This window comes from Podarcis melisellensis (assembly GCF_964234715.1).
Source record: "Podarcis melisellensis genome assembly, chromosome: 14".
NCBI classification, from domain to species: Eukaryota; Metazoa; Chordata; class Lepidosauria; order Squamata; family Lacertidae; genus Podarcis; species Podarcis melisellensis.
This window is the reverse complement of record NC_138546.1, coordinates 50,973,791-50,991,986: the sequence shown is the minus strand read 5'-3', so window position 1 is coordinate 50,991,986 and position 18,196 is coordinate 50,973,791. Positions and strand designations below refer to the sequence as shown.

At 44.5% G+C, this 18,196-nt stretch overlaps 1 protein-coding gene across 5 annotated transcripts in view; it reads left to right on the top strand.

The window, feature by feature from the left end:
* Positions 1-3,528: 3,528 nt before the first annotated feature.
* The window catches only part of TJP1 (tight junction protein 1), a 360,820-nt gene continuing 346,152 nt past the window's right edge, over positions 3,529-18,196 (top strand). For all 5 annotated transcript variants that reach the window (XM_081887560.1, XM_081887563.1, XM_081887562.1 and 2 more), the window contains exons 1-2: positions 3,529-3,886; positions 6,659-6,812. In XM_081887560.1, the coding sequence (XP_081743686.1) occupies positions 3,544-3,886; positions 6,659-6,812 (497 nt within the window). In that variant the 5' untranslated portion in view covers positions 3,529-3,543. The remainder of the gene's footprint in view (positions 3,887-6,658; positions 6,813-18,196) is intronic.

Here is an 18,196-nt window from a genome sequence, read left to right as displayed (position 1 = left end):
CGCTCCGCGCTCCGGCCTCGCAGCAGCAGCAGCAGCAGCAGGAGGAGGAGGAGAGGGGAGAAGGGGCGGCGGCCTCGGCCTCGGCCTCCCTCTCGAAATGTGTAATTCAGACACGTGGGGTAATAAATTCAGGACGGAAAACAGAGAGAGATGGGAGTTCGTTGGGCAATTCTAAGACATAGGATTGTTCTTATTAATATTAAAGAAGACATTCATTGTTTGAGGCTGAGACCTGTTTCTCCCATGGACACAGGGACACCCCAAGGAAAAGGGGGACAAATCAGAAACTGGGATGATGTCTGTAAATCTGGGACTGTCCCTGGAAAAGAGGGACCTATGGAGGGTCTGGAAGCTTCAGCTGGTGCAACAAGACGGCGGGTGGGAGCACCATCACACGCCCCCCCCCCGGTCCTGCCCAGCTGCTTCTGGGCCCAATTCAAAGGGCTGCCTGAGGACCTCCCTGCCTCAAGAGCCGCCTCTCCCCGAACAGACCCACCCGGAGCTGCGCTTGTCCTCGGAGGCCCTTCTCCATGTCTCCCCCGCTGAGCGTTGGGAGGGCGGCAACAGGAGGACGGGCCTTTTCTGTGGTGGCCCCGATTGGGGAACGCTCTGCCCAGAGAGGCTCGCCTGGCGCCATCATTACTTGTCTTTAGGTGCCAGGCAAAACCATTCCTCTTTACCCAGGCCTATGGCCATTAAATAATCTGTGGCCTGCAAAAGTATGGGAGAGTGGACTGTTAAGATGATTATTTTACTATTAGGCTATTTGCCAGTGTGCTTATCACTGATGTTATGTGACGTGTTTTTAATGTTGTACACCACTCTGAGATTTTTTGATAAAGGGCGGTATATAAATTGAATTAATAATAGTAATAATAATAATAATTAATTGGAAGGTTGGCAGAGTTCTATGAAGCAAACAAACAACTTTGGTCCATATAGAGGCATGTAATAGCAGCCACCAAGCACAAGATGGCGGAATTCTTGAACGTTTGGGTTTTTTAAAAATAACACCAGCCCATAGTTTCTCAGCAATAGCAATGAGCATACCTTTCTTGAACCAGTTATCTAGGGAATAGCATGAAGTCTCATCCCAGCCCTAAACAATCAGTAATTGAGCACTGCCAGGAGATATACTGTAAAAATCAACTGTTTATGTATAAGATCCTTACCTTTATAAAAAAATAGACTGAAGATCACATTTTTACCTATTGTGTACTGATTTCTCTGATTTCCAAAATTTATGAACTTTGGCACAACTCCACATCTGCCAATAAGATCCTCACTCCTTGCAGCCCCGCTTGATCTTGTAACATGAGCCACACATACCGGGATAATATACCCCCAATTAGTAACATTTAAAGAGTTCTCCCTTATGCTGACAGAAACCAGTCTAAAGGGTTGGGTGGACCAGATCTTTGTGCATGGAGAGGCACCAAGATGTTCCTCAAGAACTGAATCCTGGGGCAAAAATTGTAACTGCAAAAGTAGGGAGCATATGATTGATATCATTCCCCTCCAGATGCCCTGCTTTTAAATGCCCTGCAGGCATTTAAAAGCTGAAACAGAAGGCACCAGCTGAATCTCACTGACAGGAACCTTCAGCCAGAGTCTGCTGCCATCCAGACCAATCGGACTGAATTTTCCTGGTCCAGGCCCCACCTAAGGAAATCTTAAGCATCAGTCAGTCTCTCTCCCTCTCCCTCTTCCCTTGTCAGGGCCTGTCACCATGAATGACTGCTATGTAGGCTAGGCTTGTACTCATTTACAAAGCCCTGAGCAACTTAGGCTCAGGGAACCTCTGGGACCTCATTGGCTCAACGGCTGAGATCACCTGCAGGAGCATTGTTGGTAGTCCTTTGAGTTGGCGAGGCTTATTTGACAACAAGAAAATGAGCCTTTGGTGTCATTGGCCCAGTATGGTGGAACACTGCCAATTCAGCACGCACTTTCTGTGCCAACTTTAAACACCTGCTGCAAACTTTTCTCTTCCACCAGGCCTGTGCAGGCAATTAAGAACACATCTTTTCACAATACTGTACTTAGCTGATTTCTGATTTTAACCTTTTCATGTTTTTGGTTTTCTGGTTTTCTGGACAATTGTTGTAAACCGCTCTGATTTATTTTTTTATCACGAATAGCAGTATAAATATTTTTAGAAATAAAATATAAATATTGTAACATGACAAGGCCTCATGGCTCTGTCAAAGAGGTCACAGAACATTTTATTTTCATTCCAAATACAAACCTTTATACATCATGTCTTCACACATCTCAACAGTTATATGCACTGAGATCATTCTGTTCACATTAGACTCTGTTTCCAAGGGACAGAGCTATCCCAGCACCCTGGCATGACGTTCCAAGCAAGATCAGAAGACATGGGAACCTGTAGGCCCGTCTTCACCAATCTGCTGCCCTCCAGAGTGTGCTGGTGCTGATGGGAGTCGTAGCCTCAAATTTCTGGAGGACAGCAGGTTGCTGAAGTCTGCTGCAGGCTGTATCTCCGCAAGTTATAAATGTGATAGTAACTGCATATGCAGTGGGAAAAGGCAGAAATATATGTGAAAGTATATCTTGTGCTGGGGGCTGAAGGTGACAGTCTGATGATGATTGAGGAAGGGAGTTGCCCTGGGCAATAGAGGCAGCATGAATGTCTCAGAAATCCTGGAGAAAGCAAGCAGATCAAAAAACAAAACAACACTGCTGCAGATTGCAGGAATTTACACGTTAAGAGGGGATGTTATACAAGCATGATCCACAGTGAATAATTACTGCTGGCAGCACACCTACATTGGAGCTGTAAGAATCTCTCTTAATCCTAATTCATTAAGTAGACACTATTTATGAAAGTTTTTTTGTATTTTATTTTATTATGGGAGTTGACCTAGTAACCAGTACACATGATAGACATGCTCAGTGATGAAAGTTACGAATATCAGGCTTCAGGGAGAAAACAAATTCTTATCATAGGTCTTTCTGTTCATAAATGTGTGGCATGGAACATATTTCCTATGAAATACTACTTAAAAGGAGCCATCACCAATCAATCATACTGTGATTTGGATGACAGTCCTCCCAGGGTCAAACTTGGTATAACCCTGAAGACACATCCTCTTGTCTTAACACCATTTTGTCATGGGTGATTCATCTGATATTTTGTCTTCTTGAAAAAAGCATCCTTTTCATCTTAAAAAGAGGGTCTTTTAAAGATTGGTTACAGAATTAAAAAGTAACATTAGCCCAGCTATTTTCCTATCTCCTTCACTATGGTTGCAGAGATGCTTATTAACGCTTGTAAAGGGATAATTAGTGTAAAGTAATCCTCTTAGGGGACTGAAAGCCCTGGGCGTGGGCTTCCCCCCTCCCTTTTATCATTTCGACATAGGCCTTTTCTATTCCAGCTGAATTGCAATAACCATAGGCAGGCAATACACACTTGCACTCCCTCTATCCTTGCATTATGCGGCCATCGCCTGCTAAAGACTGCACAGCCCAGGCAGAGTTGGAATATCTGCATTTATTTTTAGCTTAAATGCAAACATGTTTGGATGGTCGGCTCGCTCTTGGTTTTATAACTGTACAAAACTGACAAAAAAAGATAGCAGAGAGAAGAACCGCTGGCTTGCTGATATCCTAAGCAACCACAGGGAGAGAATCGAAGCAGAGCTGGATGTGCAGAAAGTGCTGTCATATCTGGTTTATGAGAGAGTTTTTTCCTTGGAGGAGTACAAAGACATTTTGTCCCAGGAGTGCTGTGAGAAGCAAGCTGCGTATCTTTTTGAGAAACTGACTTGCAAGGGTCCCGGCGCCTTGTCCACTTTCTGCTCCGTGCTGGAGGAGGTCTGCCCCCAGTTGCTCCTTTCCATTCTCCTTGACTATCAAGGTAAGGTCATAGGTCCTGCTCTGAAATGTTCCAAGTGTGTTATTGGCAGTGCCCTCAAATCTTTCCACCCTGATAGTCTATAATTAGAGGCTACTTTCTCTGGTGCTGGGTGTTTGCTCCCTTTATAGCGCTTTGTTAAAGGGAAACCCAGGAGAAGAGAGAAAACTGAGATGCAGAAAGAGAATGTGATATAGATGTAATATAAAGCAGTGTTTGTAATAGAAATAGAAGAAATAGAATTAAGAATAGAAATTCTTAAATGATTTACCTATTTATTATTACATTTATATCCCACCTTTTATCCAAGAAGCTGAAGAGGGCATGCACCATTCTTCCTTTCTCCATTTTATTCTAATTAAATTCAGATGATTACTGATGCTGAATAACCCATCAGTTGATGAGAAACTTTCTCAAATTAAAAAAGGAAAAGAAAAAATCGATGATTCATCTGATTATATAGAGGCCGCTTTGTTCTATATGTTTAAGTGAGTGTAATTTGCAGTGTAATATTGCCTATGAGACAGGTAGACAGATAGATAGTCAAGTTACATTCATGATAGGTTCTACCACATTTTATTTATTGCGTTTATATCTCACCTTTGGCTTCAATGAGATCAAGGAGGCTTACACGGTCCTACCCCTCCTCATTTAACCTTCACAACAGCCCTGTGAGGCAGGTTAGGCTGAGTGAGAGCTATTGACTGGCCCAAGGTCACTCACGGCTGAATGGGGATTTAAACCATGGTCTCCCCATTCCTAGTCTGATACCCTAACTGCTATGCCACACCGGCTTTGAGTCATAGGATCATTACATGAAACTACCCTTGGCTGAGTCATTACATGAAACCATCCTGACAGCTATTACTGAAAAAGGGAATGGTCAACAGGCAGTGGAAGAAGAACTGCTAAAAGCAGGCTGCCAGCTACAAGTAAATGCAACATAGCATCAGGGACAGCTCTATTACATATCATAAAGAGATTTTGCAGGTCAACCCACAACACCTAAATCAGAATAACTGGATTGCTGTATTTGACTGAAGTCTTAATCCCATTTTCATCAGGGAAACTGGATCAGTTTCTCCTGTGCATCTTTACTCAGAAGCATGTCCCATTGTATTCAGTGCTCTACTTCTAAATGTGCTTCGAGTGCAGCCCATTTTAGCTCAAGCAGGCTGGGGACATGTGGATTTTGGTTTCATGGCACTCATGTTGCTTGCGGTTGGGAGGCTGATTTATCCCAAAATCGTACATAGCCTGTGAGTTTATTGTATTGATTGCACACATCTCAAACAGAAACTTAAACGACCCAAAAGGCTTTCTATAGTAACAGCTACATTTCAGAAACCAAATGCACACCAAGGTGTGCTGATTAAAAAATAACGCACCAACATTAACTTCACTTCTGAAATAGCCACTGCTCGCTCTGCCATTATTTCACACTTGTAAACTTAATTACCTTTAAAATTGACAGTTGCAAATCCAATTATGCAATAAGGTGACGGGCCGTTTACCATAATTTATCTATGAACAGACCACTATGCATCTCTCTCTGTTTCCTTCTTATGATTTACTGGACAGTTTTATGATGCTGACAAGGATGCAAATGCAAGAAATTGTGTTTTCCAAATATCCAAGTGAATTCTCACAGGTGCTGATACAGTATGTTCCATGTTGCCCCTGGGGACAGAGTAGGGAATTGCATTAAGGAGTAAATGGGGGTGGGGAGCCTCTAGAGCAACGCTAGAATAGTTTGCAGATCATGTTTCTATCCTTCATTCACTATTTCCTCACCATTGCCATTTTGCCTTCTAAATTTTGTCCAACCTTTGAATGAAGGCACTTTTTGTGAGGGCATCTAGATAAAAATATTATTGTGAATTCTTCACTTCCCTGAGCAGTGTGAGAAGTTCCAGGGTGGAGCTGCTCAGCGGAAGTTTACTTTGGGTGAGAGAGCCTTGACACTTCCTGTGCCTGGACCAGCGTCCCATTCCCACAGCGGTCAGCCAGATCCCCTTGAAAGCCCACAAGCAGCGCAGGAGGACAACAGCACTCCTGCTTGTGTTCCAGCTAATGGTATTCAGAGGCATACTGTTTCCAATACGGGTGATAATGTACAGTCATCATTTCAAATAGCCATTGATAACCACATCAGTGGAACCTACATGCAGGTAAACAGGGCACTTCTACAGTGTTGGGTATATTCTACACTGCTACACATGAGGTCCCCCAATCCCAGCGCCTTACATCTCTCTGGGTGTCCTTATCTCTCCTAACCTGTTATTTCTTCACACACACCCCTTAGGAGTGCATCATCCTCTGCCCCTTAGCTGTTTCTGTGTTTAGGTCTGTGTTTATGATGGCAGGAGAGAGACCCCCCCTCCCAGTGTTGGATGGTTATTCCATAGGCCATAGCTTGGTGTTGGTGTGCTGCTTTGCATGCAGGAGAATCCAGGATCATCCCATGACATCTCCAGGTAAAAATATCAGGTAGTAGAATGTGGGAAGCGCCTCTGTATTTCTCTGCCTCTGTCTACCTGAGACCCTGGATAACTGGTGTCAGAGGAGACAATATAGGGCTAGACAGCTCTTTGTTTCTCGTTGCACTTCTCTGCTTGTTATTGGTATTGTTAAACAGAACTGAAAAGTGTGTGAAAAACTGCATAATCGTCTAACAAATCTGTCATAACAAATCTACATGACTGGTTTTCCATTGAACTAGAGTGACTTTGAATCCAGCACCAGTAATCAAAGGAACTCTTTGTTCTAATCCAGGTGTGCTGACCAGGAGTTTCGCAGGCACATATTTCAATAATACAAAACTGAGGACAGTGCCAGATATGGACATTCATGAACCCAGCGAAGCCAGTGACCAGGAAGGAAACCCTTTGCCTGAAGATCACATAAATTTTTCCTTTGACAAACACAGGTAAAAAAGTTCTACACTTGTTTCATTTTGTTCTGCTTTAGTCAATCACAGAATGCTTTCTTGCTGACCTCTGAATATTCATTGGATAGGAGGAGTTTCTTACTCTTTTCCTCCCTACAATATGTCTAAGTAAAGGAAGATGCGGAAAAAAGCAGCCTTGCACTGTGTGCATGCCTGTGTGCATTATGTGTGTGTGCATTATGCCAAGATACAGGATCTAAGAGACAGCTGTATCGCTTCTAGAGGGCCAGCTTGCCACTGTGTCCAGAAATGTCCTTCCACAGCTTTGGCTGGTGCATGGTCTGTAACCTTGAAAAAGCAGGTCAGGCCCACGGGGGAGGGGGCTGGGGGTAGCTTTGAATAGTTGGTTGGTTGGGAGCACAGGACAAGGCCTTCCTTGTGATGGTGCCAACCCAATGCACCAGAAGGCTTGTCTCTCTACCCATGAGGTCTGCACCACTGAGAAGACATCTCTTTATAAACACACCGCTGAGATCTAACTGATTCCCTGTTTAAATGATGATTAGTCTCTGGTTGCTGTTTCAGTTCATTATGAATGTTTTATTTTACATGATTGATTTGATCTTGTTCTTAATACACTGCTATTGATTGTAATATGCTTTGAGGTCCTTGAGCATGGTGAAAAAGGGGAATGACTGAATGTCATTACAAGCACACCCACCCACTCACCCACCCACCCACCCACACCCTTAGGGCCCAGATCCCCAGTAAATCATTTACACTAAGTCAGGGATGGTGCTGTCTGAGCCTCCAGACTGCAGGGGGCAGCATAGTGAGGCTGTGTTGCTCACTTAAACTCTGTCTGACTGAGTTTGTGTAGTATCCTGAACTGCAGAAGGCGAGGGGCATGACAGCAGAGAGGCTGGCGCAGTGCAAACCCACCAGCGGAGCCAATCCATTGCTCCTGCCAATACATTTGCACTTTGCCCACCTCACCACCATGTCCTTCCCCGTCTCCATCCCAGGATGCAACAGCAGTTTGGCCAGATGCAGGTCAGGTGAGCAATGCAGCCCCACTACACTGTTCACTTTTGCCTCCCATCAGCCCCAGTCACTGCAGCCAATGACCAAACGTGATAGTCCTGGGTAGCTGCTGCCTGGAGTGCCACAGGTTACCCATCCCTCCTTTGACCGACCTGTGAATTCCCTTCTGTTTCAAGGTGGATTTGTGGATGTTCATATACAGTCATACCTCGGGTTACGAACGTTGCGGGTTGTGCGTTTTCGGGTTGTGGACCGTGCCAAACATGGAAGTACTGGAATGGGTTACTTCCGGGTTTCGGCGCTCACGCATGCGCAGAAACACAAAATGACATCACGCACATGCAGAGAAGCACCAAATTGTGACACGCACGTGCGCAGATGCGGCGCTTCAGGCTTCGAACACTGCGGGTTGCGAACGTGCCTCCCGCACGGATCATGTTCGCAACCCATTGTATATTCAATTTATATATTGTATTCTTTAAATAAATAAAAATCTATTCTCTTTTTTGCCATTGTAGACAGCCATCCTATAAACCATTGTTTTAAAAAAGAAATTATATAGTGTGGTAGGCAAAATGTAGTGACTTATGTGTATAAAGAAAATATCTCCAACCAGTATCTGATCTGAACAGTCTCTGTTGTTGAAATTTTAACCTTTTGCTCACTGTGTTTAATTTCTTGTTCTTCATGTTGTGTGCAGCTGAGATGAAGACATATTCACTCTACAGGGCTGTGCTTATTATATCACAATGTAAGGTCACTTACAGAAGCAAACTAATTATGAAATGCCCAAATGCTTTCTTTAAAAGAAAAGAAATGGATAAATTGGGAGTCAACTGTCAAACTGATGTACGGTGGGAATGCTTAGTAGCACTAAAATAAATAAATTAAATTAAGCTACCACAACATACATTAGGCTGTGATCCAACCTTGCTTTTCAATTGAGTTTGTGTTTCCATTGCATAGGGGTTTAATTGGAGGGTACACAATCTTGGTGTCCTTCTGTGATGGCCGGGGAATCTGATTCAGCAGCTGAACCGGAGGAACCACAGCCTGCACAGGAGTCCCCGCCTCCAGAGCCGCCTGAGCCGGGGTAGGGCCTTGAATCTGAAGTGCCTCCACTCTGGCTCCTGGGGTGATTGAGGACCCATTGCCTACAGGTTCGCCTCTCCCAGCCCTGTCAGGGGAAGGTGAGCCTCCCCCTGAGTCCAGTAACCCTCTAGCCTCCCCTGAGCTGCAGAGGCTCAGGGCAGAGAGGCGGAGGGAACTGGGTTCTCTCAGGAGGAGTGCTTGCCTCCAGGCCAGGAGAGGCGGGTCACCTGTGGGCCAGGACTGCCCCTGGCCTCAGAGAAGATAAAGGCCAGTTAGCCCGGTCCCCGGTTGCGGGAGCAACGTCGTTGGAAACCTGTTTCTGCCAGCACCCAGGCCTGTTCTTCCAGAGTTCCTGACCTTGCCCGGCTCCTCGCTTTGGACCCCACTTCGCCCTTGGTGGACAGTCTCCAGACCCTCGACCCAGGACCTGACTCTGACCACGCCTCACGGTAACCTCCCCCCGGGACCAGCACACCTTCTTTTGTCTATGGGCCCTGGTTCAGATATTTGTGTAGGGAGACATGCTCCTTCCACCACTTGCCCATTTGCAAGAGGCTTGTTAAAATTCAAAAGTACTTTGACGGTTAAAATGGGGGATGCAAAACTGATGAAACAATATTGTTAGGCATTCCCCACTTTTCCAGACAGTGAGATATTCCAGGGGTAGTGCTATTGGGTTCAGTTTCCTTTTGAGATGGCCTTGGAGCCTTGGGCTATCTTTGCAATATTTGTTTTATTTACAAATAAATAAGTAGAACACAAGTGGAGGCAAAGAGACTTGTCTACTACAGGCAGAAGGTCTCCCAGAGAGTAATTTGGGTAATACCATCCTCAGAATGCACTCCCTAAGCTGGAGTGATGCCACATCCAAACACCATTCCAAACTGCCCCCCTCAAAACTCACTGAGAGATTTCCAAATATCACAATATCCTGATCCACTGAAATGCCCACCACTATGGATAGCTGAAGGAAGTGGGTCGGGCAGGAGTCCCAGGATTCTAGGTATGCAAGAAGGCAAGGCAAAATCAGCACATTGGACTTCCGGGTTGGCGCCTCCAGGCAATGGCAGAGTTCCTCCGATCGGGAGGAATTTGCTCTGTGGAAATCAGGGTCTGACCGCCACGGCAAAGGCGGAGACCCACTGAAATCACAGGCGGGAGAAGCTTGTGAACCTGGGATTTGGCTGGCACCTTTTGCGCCTCCCCTACTCGCGGGGAAACCCTGATTTGGGGATCCGGAGTGAAGTGGGGTGAGCAGCGCGGTGCTTCGAATTGACTGCTTCTTTCATGGAGTGAAGCCGCATCGCTGTTGCCGGAGAGCGCTGACTTTTTCCTGTGGACAATTTGACTTTAAACAACTACCCGTGAGTAGACCGAAAAATTGGATCTTTAAATTCATTAATTTGGCATCAAAACGGGAAGGTTTTAAACAGGAAGTCCACCTTCCTCTTTTGTAAATAGATTGAAGCAAAGACGTTGCAAGTTAACGCCTTGGAAAATCTTTTGTAAAGGATTAAATCTCCACCGGTTAAAACTATTAAACCCCCCTTGGAAGCAGGAGAAGAGGGGGGAAACTTTGGATCTAGCAAGCCTGCAGGAGAGAGTGAAAAATTAAATTACCACTGCTCTGAACCTGGAAACGGGCTGCCAGCAGAATTGACGTCTTGGGAGAGTTCATTGACTGTTAACAGAAAGCATGTTGACAGATGGCTAAATAAGAGAAATATATTGTTTCCATTGTCCTCTTGTGTGTTTAAAAAGGAGGAAAAGTAACTGAAAATTGAAACTAACTTTATAGTTTAAATTGTGCTTGAAAGGATTGATACAAGTGGAGACTGTTTCCCTCTAGAGGGAGCTTTTGAAACTGTTACAAGAGTGGAGCTGGGATTTTTCCAGCTGCAAGATAAGAGCTGTGAGAATCAGAGATTGACCTTGGATTTTAAGAATGTTGACAGAAGGAGCCTTAGTGACTGTTTTATGTAAGATAAGCTATATGTTGGAACAGCTTCACAAGAAGACGGATGTTATGAATATCAAACTTGAGAACTTGGGACAAAAAGTGATAAATTTGGGACAAAAAGTGACCATCAATACAGAAATTGTTCAGGATTTGACACAGGAACCTATTTTGACAGGACAAACTGGGGAGAAGACGAAGGAGAAAATTGTTGTTGAACCTAAAGTAATACAAGTGGAAGCCCCAGCCTTACAGAGGCAAATCGAGGACTATAAGTGGAGGCCTTTTATGAATGAATATAGAAAAAGTCAGAATTTGAAGATTGGAGCCCTGCTTGGACTGGAGAAGGAAGGTTGGATAGACTCTTTCATGCAGGGATTTACTGACCTTTGGGTCCTGAATCTGGGTCAGGAGGTGATTGGAGTTGTGGGGGCCTTTGGATCTGGAGGAGTCTTGAAACATGATTTGAGATATTGTATGGACCTTGGTTCTAGCTGTGGAGAGTTGGCTGGCCTGTCGAGAGGGAATGGGGGCATGGTTGGGTCGCCCCCCCCCCCGAGACTTGCTCTTCAGCATCTTTATTTATTTATTAAAGTTTCAAAGAAGTTACAAAAATGAGAAGAGAAAAAAAAGAAACAAAAAATACAAAATACAGAAAAATAAAAACAATTAAAAAACAAATCAGTCTTTCCATGTCTTGTCTTTCATTTGCTTGTTTCCCTGACCTCCTCACACCTCCCTTTTTTGTATTCTAGTTCAATAGTTGTTTCAGCAAGTCCTTACCATTTTTGCTTTTATCTTGATATTTTATCTTAATGTATTGTAACTTTACATTTTCACCTGTTAACAATCCATTTTTACATACCCCTTTGTAACATTACTGCTAAAACCACATAACTTCATTCCAGCATCCTTCTAACATTCCATAATTTTACAGTGTTTCTGTAGATAGTCTTTAAATTTCTTCCAATCTTCTTCTACCGACTCTTCTCCCTGGTCTCGGATTCTGCCAGTCATTTCCGCCAGTTCCATGTAGTCCATCAACTTCATCTGCCATTCTTCCTGGGTGGGTAAATCTTGTGTCTTCCAATACTTTGCGATGAGTATTCTTGCTGCTGCTGTTGCATACATAAAGTAAGTTCTATCCTTCTTTGGCACCAATTGGCCGACCATGCCCAGGAGAAAGGCCTCTGGTTTCTTCAGGAAGGTATATTTAAGTACCTTTTTCATTTCATTATAGATCATCTCCCAGAAAGCCTTAATCCTTGGGCACGTCCACCAAAGGTGAAAGAATGTACCTTCACCCCCGCCTTTGGATTCTTCTAAGCACTGCAGTTTCAGGCTGTGGAATACCTCCGCAGTGCTGTCCTGATCCTCTGAGGAGGGTGTGTTCCATCATCCAAGTCTGGTGACAGAAGTGTCTCGGGGGGTGGGGTGGTGGTATGGGAGGATAAACAGACTTCAGTGACTGTGTCTCCACATGGGATGGACCGGGGAGTAGATCCATTTCCTCCTTGGGGTTGCCATCATCTAAGACTTTGCTTCTAAGAATTCCTGGTCTGAGGCCATAACGCCAGACACCAATAGCTATTATTTCCCTCCTATTGATAATACAGCACCCAGCTGACCTGAATATAAACCAGCAATCTGCATAACACATAGCTGATTTTTTCTGGTCTTGTTTTGAAGCTTCCTAAACGCATGGCCATTCCCAGGTCTTGTATTGTGTATACTTTGTTTTGTCTGACCCAAAGCTACAGCTTATCAATTTAATTGTGTGTTTCCAAATTTTTAGCTGGGGGATGGGACATTCCAAAAATAATTATTAAAGCAAGCTTGTAAATTTAAACTATTCCAGTGACCACCTGTGAGTAAACTTTTCTCCCAGTAACCATGCAAGCCAGCTTTTCTAGACTAAGAGAGGGCTGGTTTGTCTCCTTCATCTATATTTTACGGAAAACCTTGAAGGCTAGTAACTTTGTAGGTTTTATTTGCAAGGCCAGGTTAAAGCATATCCCAGGACGACTCAATCCTTATATAATTAATTGTAAGCATACTTTCGGAATTCTATCATACAGTACCTGCTTTGCAATTCATCTTTATTGGTTTCTTTTGACAAACATTCATGAAATCACGTTGTAACATTTCAATTCTTCTATAACTAAACATGTGATTCTAAAACATAATAAAGAAAACCAAAAACATATTATTATTCATTTGATTCATTTGTACTCCATTTACACTTGACTTCCCTCCTTTTCTTACTTGGGTCCTCTATTTTACTTAGCTGAATGCCCCTCATAACAAATCTATATATTTGGTAACCTCTTTTTCCACTATATTTTAATGTTTTTCCTTACAAGAGTTATTCTAAACCAGACCATTCTGCATACAGTGGTACCTCGGGTTACATATGCTTCAGGTTACATAAACTTCAGGTTATAGACTCCGCTAACCCAGAAATAGTCCCTCGGGTTAAGAACTTTGCTTCAGGATGAGAACAGAAATTGTGCTCCGGCGGCGCGGCAGCAGCAGGAGGCCCCATTAGCTAAAGTGGTGCTTCAGGTTAAGAACAGTTTCAGGTTAAGAACGAACCCCCGGAATGAATTAAGTACTTAACCCTAGGTATGACTGTAATGGTCTTTCAGATATTGTTTAAGTATATTCCAATCATTTTTGAATTTTTGTTTTGTTTGATCTCTTATCTGCCCTGTCAGCTTATCCATCTCAGCATACTCCATCAATTTAATCAGCCAATCTTTCTTTGTCGGTAAGATCTCCTTTTTCCAAAGGGAACAGAGTCAACAGTTGTTAAAAATTACAGACCCATCTCATTACTTAACAATGATTATAAAATCTTTACAGACATCTTAGCGAGTAGACTGAAATGGACTCTGAAGAACCATATCCATGATGACTAAGCAGGATTTCTCCCAGGCAGCCATATGTGACAGATATCTTAGAGTATCTAGAAGCAAGAAATGATAAACAGGCGGCACTGCTGTTCATCAATGCAGAAAAGGCCTTCAATAATGTTTCTTGGGGATTTATGAAGAAAACCTTAAAAATTATAGGACCAAGAGAAAATTTCTGCAAGGCATAAATGCAATAAACGTGCAGCAAAGAACCAAATTAAATACAGTCAAACCTCGTTCTGCGTCTGCTTTGGCGAACATCTGTGGCAAACCTGGAAGTACCGGGACGGGTTACTTCCGGGTTCGCCGCTTGCACATGCACAGAAGCCCTAAATTGTGCCACGTGCGTCCACAGGCGCGGCACTTCGACATGCGTCATTTTTGGCTTGCAGATGGACCTATGGAACGGATCCTGTAAAAGCATTTGCTGATGACTTGATAATAGCAATGAAGAACCCAAGAGAAAGTGTGCCAACAGTTATGAAGATTAACGAATTCGGGTCAGTTGCAGGCTTCAAATTAAATAAACATAAAACCAAAATGTTAGTCAAAAACATGAAAGAAGAGGATAAAAGAGAATTACAATAGTTTACAGGCCTTACGATTAGCAAGAAAATCAAATATTTAGGTATATGGATAACAGCTAAAAATATAAATTTGTACAAAGATAACTATATACCAATCTGGAAAGAGATAAAAAGAAATTTGGAAATATGGGACAGGTTAAAATTATCATTCTGGGGTAGGATCTCCACAATAAAAATGAATGTGTTGCCCAAAATACTATTTCCCCCCTAAGCCATTCCAGTAGTAGTAATAATAGCAAATAATAATAATAATAATAATTTTTATTTATACCCCGCCCTCCCCAGCCAAGGCCGGGCTCAGAGCGGCTTACAAGCAATAATAAAAACAAGATGAATGATTACAACTTAAAAACAAAAATAAAATACAACATTAAAATAATGGAACATTAAAATATTAAAATGTAGCCTCATCGCAGGAGGAGAAGGAAAAGAAAAAAGAGAGGGAGGGAATCAAATTGGCTCCTAGCCAAAGGCCAGGCGGAACAACTCTGTCTTACAGGCCCTGCGGAAAGAAATCAGATCCTGCAGGGCCCTGGTCTCATGAGGCAGAGCGTTCCACCAGGCCGGAGCCAGAGTTGAAAAGGCCCTGCCTCTGGTTGAAGCCAATCTAACTTCCTTAGGGCCTGGGACCACTAGGGTGTTGTTATTTATGGACCTTGAGGCTCTCTGTGGGGCATACCAGGAGAGGCGGTCCCGTAGGTACGAGGGTCCTAGGCCGTGAAGGGCTTTAAAGGTCAAAAGCAGCACCTTAAATCTGACCCTGTACTCCACCGGGAGCCAGTGCAGCTTGAAAAGCACTGGGTGAATCTGCTCCCATGGCAGAGACCCCGTGAGGAGCCTCGCTGCAGCATTCTGCACCCGCTGGAGTTTCTGGGACAGCTTCAAGGGCAGCCTTGCGTAGAGCGAATTACAGTAGTCAAGCCTGGAGATGACCATCGCATGGATCACTGTGGCCAGGTTGGGGTGGGAAAGGTAAGGGACCAACTGCTTGATGCGGCGAAGGTGGGAAAATGTCGCCTTGGCTGTTGCTTTAACTTGCGCCTCCATGGAAAGGGAGGTGTTAAGGATTACACCCAAACTCTTAACGGAAGGCAATGGCACTAATTGGGCCCCCGCAAGAGAAGGGAGTTGGTCCCTCATCCCCATGCCATCCTGACCTAGCCATAGGACCTCTGTCTTTGAAGGATTTAGTTTCAATCGGCTCCCACGAAACCATCCAGCCACAGCTTCCAAGCATCTCGTCAGTGTGTTCGGGGCCGAGTCGGTGTGGCCATCCATCAGCAGATAGAGCTGAGTGTCATCAGCATATTGGTGACAACCCAGCCCAAAGCTCCGGATAATCTGGGCAAGGGGGCGCATAAAGATGTTAAAAAGCATCGGGGAGAGAATTGCACCCTGCGGCATTCCACACACCAAGGAGTGGCGCGACGACATTTCCCTCCCTAGTGCCCCCCTCTGTCCCCAACCAGAGATAAAAGAGCACAACCAGTTACGGGCTATGCCCTGTATCCCCACGTCTGCGAGGCGGTGGTCCAGAAGATCATGATCGACCATGTCAAAGGCTGCTGACAAATCTAAAAGGATCAGCAGTCCTGACCCGCCTCGATCTAGTTGTTTACGGAGATCATCTGTTAGGGCAACCAGAGCCGTCTCCGTCCCAAAACCAGGACGGAAACCGGATTGAAATGGATCTAATGCTGATGTTTCCTCCAGAAACCTACCAAGCTGTTCAGCAACCGCTCTCTCAATTACCTTACCCAGATATGGAAGATTTGAAACTGGGCGGTAATTGGATAGGTCTATGGGATCTGATGAAGTTTTCTTTAAGAGTGGACACACCACTGCTTCCTTCAGTTCCCCTGGGAATGTCCCCGTGTCAACGGACAAATTGATAATTTCAACCAGGGGGGTCCGCGCAACATCTGGACACTCCCTAATCAGCCAAGACGGGCACGGATCAAGGAGGCAGGTGGTGGGCCTACCAACTTGGAGGAATCTATCCACATCAGTAGGGAGTATCCGATCGAAATGGTCCAACACTGGACCTGAAGTCAGTCGAGGGGCCTCCAGTTCAGTCACTGTATCTAAATTGGCAGGGAGGTCACGGCGGAGCAACAGGACTTTCTCCGCAAAGTTGTGCCGGGCGAGAGCTAGCGGATGCAATGGAAGCTGCAAAGTAAGATTTCTTAGCAGCTTTCGTAGCCATCTCATAGGCTTTCATAAGCGTCCTATAAGATGTTCTTGAGGCTCCGTCATGAGTCCGTCGCCATACTCGCTCTAGCCGTCTGAGATCCCGCTTCATTTTCCAGAGCTCCTCAGTAAACCAAGGGGCCCGGTTTCAACGGGGTCACAGAGGGCGCTTAGGCGCGATCTCATCAATGGCTGCCAAGAGCCGATTATTCCAGTCCTCAACAAGGTCATCTAATGAGTCGCCAGGAGGAGCAGGGTTCTGCAAGGCTTGTCGGAATCTTTTTTTTTTTTAAAATAATTTTTATTAACTGGCCAATCACATCAAATTAAATCACATCACATAAATCCCGAATTACAAAGCCAAATTTTGAATTTTGTTGGGGGGACCCATACTTCAAGATCCAAAGGGGGATTCTAATCATCTTCTTGCTACTGCGTTAATGTCCAAATCAGTCCCAATCAGTCCAAACAGAGTTCATAATTCTATGCAGTCTTATCTTGCTGTTTCCACATCATATCTTGTTCATATAATTTCTCTTTTTTTGTTATGATCTCTTCTGATAGTCTCCTTAAGCCGATAAACACAAATATAATAATCCTGTGTGAATTTCCCGTTCTTCCAATTCAAGTCCAGATGGTTTCCATATATCATCTCCTTCGTAGATAACATCGCTCTTTCCATCATAATATTACGAAGTTGTCTCTCTTAAGTCCCACTGAGGAATTTAATCCAGATATATAAACAGTTTTGTTTCTCTCTTTCTCCTCCCAGACTCAAGACCTCCGACAGAGCTTCCCAAAACGGCGACGGCATTTTTTACTGCATCATTACAAAACTCTTATGCCTTCCAGATTCGTCTTGAAACATTGCTTTGGTTTGAAAGTTTACCGTATCTCCACACAGCCTTAAATCCACAGCTTAAGTCCTTAAAACGACATTTCTGACTCATTAGGGGAGGGGATTCTTGTTTAATCACATAAAAAGAAAGGAAAGCTTTCCCCCCTCCCCCCTCAGTCATTTGCCGTACCGTATCTTGACGTATCTTCTCATGTTTTATTCTTGTCTTGTTTTATCAGAGATCTCTTCTGTCAGCAGTCTTTACTCCCCCTCCTTCCTTGAAGTATGTGCAATTCATCTCGTCCAAATTGCTTCTTTTGAAGTTCTTTCAGCTAGTGGTGCGAATCAGAGACGGCGTCCAGGAGTGCTGAAATCCCACAGGAGGGCTTTCTGCCTAGTGCCCCCATCCCCACAAATTCGGGGGTGGTATAGGGCACAGCAGGCAAGGGCCGTCTCCCCCACAATCCTGGGGGGGTTAAGGAGGCTAATTACCCCCATCATAGCCTCCAAATTACCTCGTGTGGGTCGGAGAGATGTTATTGTCAGCCATCTTCCAATGCGCCCCCTAGTGGCCCCCAAGGCTTGTCGGAATCTATCAGGATCCATCAGTTTTTGCGGACGAGCCCAAATAGGTTCGCCACCCGAGCAGGGGAGGAGCAGGAAATCAATCTTGGCTTTCAGAGTGTAGTGATCAGACCATGGCACTTCCACAGGGGGGGAGCATGATCACATCTATGCCAGCCCCAAAGATCAGATCCAGCGTGTGGCCTGCTTGATGAGTGGGCCCAAAACAAACTGGG